The 7,104-nt window shown below is 28.8% G+C and overlaps 1 protein-coding gene across 6 annotated transcripts; it reads left to right on the top strand.

The window, feature by feature from the left end:
- Positions 1-2,802: 2,802 nt before the first annotated feature.
- On the top strand, positions 2,803-6,309 carry LOC149884423 (uncharacterized). Of its 6 annotated transcripts, XR_016455134.1 has the most exons (4): positions 2,803-2,927; positions 3,208-3,330; positions 3,744-5,294; positions 5,474-6,309. XR_016455134.1 is itself a non-coding variant. In XM_090096412.1 (3 exons), the coding sequence occupies exons 2-3, from the start codon at positions 3,293-3,295 to the stop codon at positions 4,096-4,098; spliced, it is 393 nt and encodes a 130-aa protein (XP_089952538.1). In that variant the 5' UTR covers positions 2,803-2,927; positions 3,208-3,292; the 3' UTR covers positions 4,099-6,309. The 6 variants fall into 6 exon arrangements, 2 of the variants coding, with proteins under 2 accessions (XP_089952538.1, XP_089952537.1); XM_090096412.1 differs by having other exon boundaries at positions 3,744-6,309; XR_016455135.1 differs by lacking the exon at positions 2,803-2,927 and having other exon boundaries at positions 2,939-3,330; positions 6,064-6,309.
- Positions 6,310-7,104: the final 795 nt, after the last annotated feature.

Raw genomic sequence — 7,104 nt, 5'->3', positions numbered from 1 at the left:
TTGAAGACAAGACTCTAGAAATTTGCTTGAGTATACAGGTATATACAGGTATATACAGGTATATACAGGTATATACAGGTATGTTTGCACTGCAACCTGTAGATTTTTTTTAGAATTTCGAAAAGCTTTTTTTTTTTTTTAATCAAAAATTCAACTTTTGCAAAAACGAACGAGCCTAATAAAAATACAATAAATTATGTTTTAAGGTGACGTTTAAATGGATGAACAAAGAATCATTTTTATATTTTTAGCTGTTGAAAAATGAGCTCCTGAAAAATTGCAAAAAAATTAGGCGCGGTGCAACCTTTGCATCCCTTACCGTTCGGGACTGATTAAAGCTATAGTTGCTAAACTTGTTAACTTTGAAACATAAATGATAAAGGAAATATAATTGATGTTAAAATATCTCATACGTTGACCGATATTGGCAAAGGAATCCTATGACGTGCCAGTCTTTTAGTAACATTATTTACTATTTAGAATGTAAACTTTGTGCATACTTGAGTGTATTTAACTTAAGTTTTAAGTCAAAAATTGAGATCAAATTAATGTAATTATGAAATCAATAGTTTTTCATGGTTTGTTATCAAGTAATCATCTTGTTATGATCTCATGAAAATGTCGCAACTACAGCTAAATGTATTTAACTATGGTTGTGATATCGGCATTAAATCGTAATGAGATTATGATTTAATGCCGAAGTTATTTGATGTCGATTATGAAAAAAAATTTTATATCATAATTATATCACATTAATCTCAAGAGGTTAGTAGGGTTCATTCTCATTTATTTTGTATGTGTCTCATTACTCATACTCTTCTCCCATGAACATAGACAGGTAGGTAATCAACTTTATTATATCTAGCAGCCCTAGCACAGTGGCTAAAGAGCTTGCTTTAAAAGCTCGAGACCCAGAGATGTGTGAGCAAAGCATATGAGATACTGGGTACTTTTATGATTAGTGGAATACCAATACTTAATCAATATATATATAATAATACATTTACTTAATCAATATATATAATAATACACTTAATCAATATATATAATAATACACATACTTAATCATTATATATAATAATACACATAATTAAACCCGTAAAATAATGTGTATACTATCATTTTCAAAGTACAATACTCGTTCATACATTTTTGACATTTCTATATTTTATATTAGCAATAAATTAAAAAAAAGGCAAAAGAAAAATCATAAATGTAAATGTTTAAGCAGTGATATATAAAACAATACAGTACAATCGAGATACAAATTATAAATGTAAAACCGAAACAAATTATTTAAGTTTGTTAATAGGTTATAGTAAAGTTAAAAGAAAAATATATACTTTTTAAATTTATTTCCAAGTGCCTTTAGCTGTTCTATAACTTTCTATTATTTTGTAACACGCTTCCAAGTGAATAAACTTTTGAGTTTGTGCGTCATTTAAAGAATCTTGCTTATCTGGATGAAAACAGAGTATGTATTTCCTTCGAAGCGTTTTTACTAAATCGGCTGGTGCTTTATCAGTTACATTAAAATCTTTAAGCGCTTCATCATAAAGTGTTTTCATTTGTGCTTGACAATCTGAATCTTTATTTTGTGAGTTAGTTAGATGAGCTCCAGCTAACATTTTTTTCACTAAAGGATCGACAACTTTATTTCCAATCATAGTGCCAATCAGTCCTCCAACAATTCCTCCTATAATCGTCCCTATACCGGGAAAAATTAGTGAGCCTAAAAAACTACCCAAAGTAGCTACTACTGTTGTTGTTAATACCGATGCTGCATTAGCGGCAACATCAATACCGATCAATGTCAGACATTGCTTAGCACTTAATTCACCTTTATAATAACCATAAACGTTTTTACCTACACTATAAACGGTCATTATTCCAAAACAAATTGCACCAGATATTAAATTTCCTTTTATTGCAGATATCAGTTTAATTTCGGCGAAATATCCAATAACTTCATCCAATGACGATCCAATGCCTTTCATTACACTTGGATTTGATTCAGCAATCTTGACTATTTTTAGAACAATATCCTTAAGACCGGCAAAAACTATAGTACCTCCAGCAACTACATTGACTGCTGTAGTTAATTTTCTTGGTTGTAAATAAAGTGTTAAAGCCAACTTATATATCTGTTGTTTATATTTTTTGATTTCTTGATCAACTTCTGCGCCATACTTTTCAGCATAAGCATAGTACTTTTCAAAGGAAGTACCACTTTCTCGAGTACTATTTAATTCACAATATTCTTCAGCTTCAATAGTTGCATATCGAATACGATTGGCACATTTGATGAGTCTTATTTGTTCTTCCTCTTCAACCATTTTGGACCAGGCATTTACGTTTTTATAAAAATCTTCTATTGACTGACAAACTTCAACTATTTGGTTTATTACATTGTCATTTATTTCACAAATTTTCAACAATTTTTTCAAAGCTTCCAAATCTGAAATTTTTTCTTCTTCCATTTACAGATTTCAATTTTAAATTAAAGTTCTAAATTTTAAAATCTGATTAGTTTTTAAGTTTTATAAAAGTACAACAACTTGTTTCGTAAATATAACGTAATTGCCAGTGATGTACGACTTGCAAGTTTTCTTGTCATTTAGCAAATGAGGATTCTGGGATAAACAATAATATTTACGTTAGGACGTTTTGACAGATTTGTTAAAATGAACGTTTTTGTAAAGATGGTTTTAACTTATCATAATATAAATCCTACGTTTCGTCATTAGTTACTAGGCTTTGAATTAGTTACTAGGCTTTGGAAGAACGCGCTGTTTAAATGAACGCGGCCATTGGAGAAAGATCTTTTGAGCGAGTTAAAACTGTTTTCCTTTTGGAATTTAATTATTAGTTTAGATATATTACATAAAGAATCATCTTAATCAATTATATATCATATTATAATTGAAGTAAGTATATGAAATAGTTATATATACATTTTTATCAGATAAAGTAGAAAGGATTAAAATTTTTATTAGATAAAGTAGAAAGGATTTTAATTTTTTAAATCGTTTAGATTTTGTTTGTTTTAGTTTTTCTTTTAGCAGTTTTATTTTTATTATTTTACATTTTAGAAAGAAAATAGGGGTATGGATGTTATTCAAAGTTATGTTAATGCTATTTCCATAAAAGGGTTATTAATACTTTGAAATTTCTGTGATGCTATTAACTATTTTTGTTCTTTTTTAGAAAATTTAGAAAAATAAATTAAAATTTTGAGCCAACACTGACAACGCATGTCACATGTTAATGTATGTAACGGTTAAATTTTGTTATGAGGATTACAGTTCTTATGAAAAAAAAAAAAAGAAGGTAAAGATTATTGTTTGTAAATATATATTTTGTATCTTTTTAAATTTTCTCTCATCATTTTTAAAATTTTTGTTTGCACATGTTTATTGTTTGCATATATGCTTTTTTGATATGTATGTGTATGTGGTAATAAGTGCTTTATAGTTGTTTTATCAATGTGTTTTTATGATAATGTTTTTTTAATAATGTAAAGTGTTTTTTTACTGTTTGTGTATGTGTTAAAATGTGTTATACAATTGTTTTAAAAGTGTGTTTAAATATGTATATAAGGAATATATTTAACCTTATATACATATTTAAACGCATTTATTGTGTTTATAGTTGGTACATATGTTTATATTATGTTGTTTCTGTATTTTCTAAGTGCTGTGACTTGGTTAACATCTACCTGAAAATCAATTGTTGTATTTTAGAGAAGAAGCAGAACAAATGGCTTTAGATGGTGCAGCTCAACGTGATACGCACCTAACGGCATGGTTTAAGTTTGATACTAAATATGAAAGAGCACATTGCTATTCTTATGTAGACATTCCTTATCACTTTATATTTGATGATAAACATTGTAAATGGAAGGTTAGACAAAGGGGTGGTAATAAGGTGATAGTAAGAATGTATAAAGTTAATCCAACTGGAGAATTGTTTTTTCTTAAACTGTTACTTTTGCAAGCAAAAGGAGCAACATCTTGGGAGGATGTGCGTACTGTTAATGGTATTGTCCTTGAAACGTTTCGTGAAGCATGTGTTTTTGAAATGTTTGTTGTAAGATGACACTGAATGGCAGAATACTCTTTCTGAGGCGGTTTTAACATGTACGCCAAAGCAAATTAGACAGTTGTTTTCAATTATTTTGACCTTTTGTGAGCCTGACAATCCTTTACATCTCTGGAATACATGCAAAGCTTTTATGATGGAAGATTTCATTCACCGCTTAATCCCACTTCTAATAGCTGAACAAGCTACTCTTCATCAAATTGAAAAGATTATTAATCAAAGTGGTAAAATGCTGTCTGATTACAATCTGCCTGTTATTGATGAGTTTATTGGCTTAAATCTAGAAAATTTTGATGAAAATGTTCAACAACTGAAATAGTAGAATTGTGTATAAACACAACCAGCTGAAATAGTAGAATTTTGAGTAAAATGTTCTTTGCATTGGCAATGGGTGCAGAAGTTTGCATTAACTGAAAATACAAGAGTACAAGATGGGGAAGGTGAATTTTCCCAATGACTACTAAAACTTGGGAATGGAACAATACCTGTCAAAGAGGAGGATCCTTTTAAAGGATGCATTAAAATACCAAATCAGTGCATTATTAGAGAAAATGAAACAGTTGTTGAAAAGATTTTTGGAGATGCTGATCAAAATGATTATTCTAAACACGTGATTTTAACACTAACTAATGTTGATTCATTATCAATCAATGAAGAAGTGCTTGAATGTCTGCCGGGTGATGTCAAAACTTATTTACGTGCTGATCAAATTGATACTGATGACCTTAATGAAAGAAATGACTTTCCTGTTGAGTTTTTGAACAGCTTAACTCCTTCAGGTATGCTACCTCATTGTTAAAAATTGAAAATTGGTTGTGTAATTTTGCTACTTAGAAATTTAGATCTCCAAGCTGGGTTATGTAATGGTACTCAAATGAAAGTTTGTGCTCTTCAAAATAATTATATTGATACAGAGGTTTTGACAGGTGTTTCTGGTGGTAAATGGGTTTTTGTTCCTCGAATTCAGTTGGCTCCATCAGATTCTAATTTACCTTTTGTTCTGAATTGTCGTCAGTTTCCTGTCAGATTGGCTTATTCAATGACAATTGATAAAAGTCAAGGTCAAACATTTGATAGATTTGGGGTATATCTCAAAAAACCATTTTTCTCTCATGGTCAACTATATGTTGCATGTTCAAGAACTAGGGCATTTAACAGTTTGTTTTTCAAAATTGATAAACATCTCATTTAAGGTATGGTAGGTGAAAAGTGTTACACAAATAATGTTATATTTTTTTTATTACTTTAATATTTTTTTCATAGTTTTTGATAAATATACCTGTCATTTAATATGTTTATATGTGTTATATGAAACCTTATTTGTTTATAGCTGTATATATGTTTAAATTATGTTGTTTCCATGTTTTCAAAGTGGTGCGAGTTGGCATTATATTGAGCAAGATTGATAACCTTGCCAGCTAAGCGGTGTACTTATAGCAAAGGTGTGACTTGGCAGCATTTAGTGTCAGGTGGTTTTACTGCTTTAGAGCTAGGTTGTGTTGGAAACACAATAATGTCTGTTAATGTTTTGCGTAATGTGTATGGGAGAGTTTGCAACCTTGATCTTTAAATCTAGGGTGTTTTCATGTCCTAAATTTGAAGTAAATTGAATAACTAATATTGAATATAAAAACAAATATACTTTTATGTAGTTATATGTTTAGTAAAAAGAGAAATAGGTAGTTAAGTTTAAATTGGTTTTCTACTTTTGCCTTTCATATTTTAATTTGGTTTGTTATTTTCGCTGTATTTTAGGATCAAGGGTGTAAATATTCTACTGTTATGTGTTATTGTTGTGATGTTTTGTGTTGATAGACTGCTTGGCTTCACGTTGGTGTCTATTGTTAAAAATAAACAATAGGTAGTTTCATTATTGGAACTTACTGCTTTTATTTACTAAAAGCCAACATGCTAAAAATGCAGTTTATATCTTAATTTGATTTTTTTTTTTTTTTTTTTTAGTATTGTTAATCCTTTGCACTTCGAAACAGATTTTATAGTTACATTTTCGATAAATGTTTTTATTAACTGCCATGTCAAAATAGGTTACTATAAATAGGTAAATCGATTTTCAGTTTTTATGTGGTTTTTTTTTTCTTTAAGATTTACGATTGACGCATTTATACGATTTATAAAAAGAAAACCTGATTACCTTTTATTGTAAATTTTTGTCAGTTAAAATGATATAAATAGATGCAATTAGTTCAATTTTTTTTTAATTTTCTCTATTTTATGCCTAATAATATTTGTTGTACGTAACTTAGGGGATCTTTTTAAACGGGGGGTGAATATTGTAGTTTTGCGCATTTGTCAAATATCGAGTTTATACGGTGTTTAACTAATTAATTAGCTTAATTTTGAGGAAAGAAAAATTCTTTTATATGTTAAATTCTTAAATCATTGTTTCACATTTTATTATTCTGGTAAAAGGTCTTCATCAAAAACTTGATTACTCTTAATAAAAATAGCTCTATTCTCCTGACCACCATTAAGGCAAAAACGGGGAAGGGAGATCCTTTATTAGTGTCAAAATATTTAAGAGAATTAAATTTCGAGTAACAAAAGGAATTTTTAGTAAATGGTAACAAATTACCGTTTATTAAAAACTGTTGAAACAAAGAGGCCATATATAAAAATGGTCAGATTAGTGCCATAAATAGTAATGGTCAAATGTTCAGTTATTTTTAATTAATTTATTTAGTTGTGTGCATTTAACGTTTTAAAGACAATTTCCTTTTTTAAAGAAACATGTATCAAGACGATACCAAAAAATTAATAATTCATGTATAATTAACGTTCGCATTATATTACTCTTATTAATTAAAGTTCATGTTGTAAAAAATATAACAAAAATTTAGCTTTTTTCGTCAATTTAAAGCATGATGAAGTGTTATTATTTTCTGTCAGTAACTAAAAACGTATTGTTTTGAACTTAGTAGTGTCGAGGAAAATGGTTCTGCCTTACACTGATATGACATATGTCAGTTTTAAATTTTTCAAATA

Source organism: Hydra viridissima, unplaced genomic scaffold (genome assembly GCF_058129835.1).
Source record: "Hydra viridissima isolate aposymbiotic clone 2 unplaced genomic scaffold, HvirCarnegie_v1 scaffold_8, whole genome shotgun sequence".
Taxonomy (NCBI): domain Eukaryota; kingdom Metazoa; phylum Cnidaria; class Hydrozoa; order Anthoathecata; family Hydridae; genus Hydra; species Hydra viridissima.
This window is presented reverse-complemented; position numbering and strand designations above follow the sequence as displayed.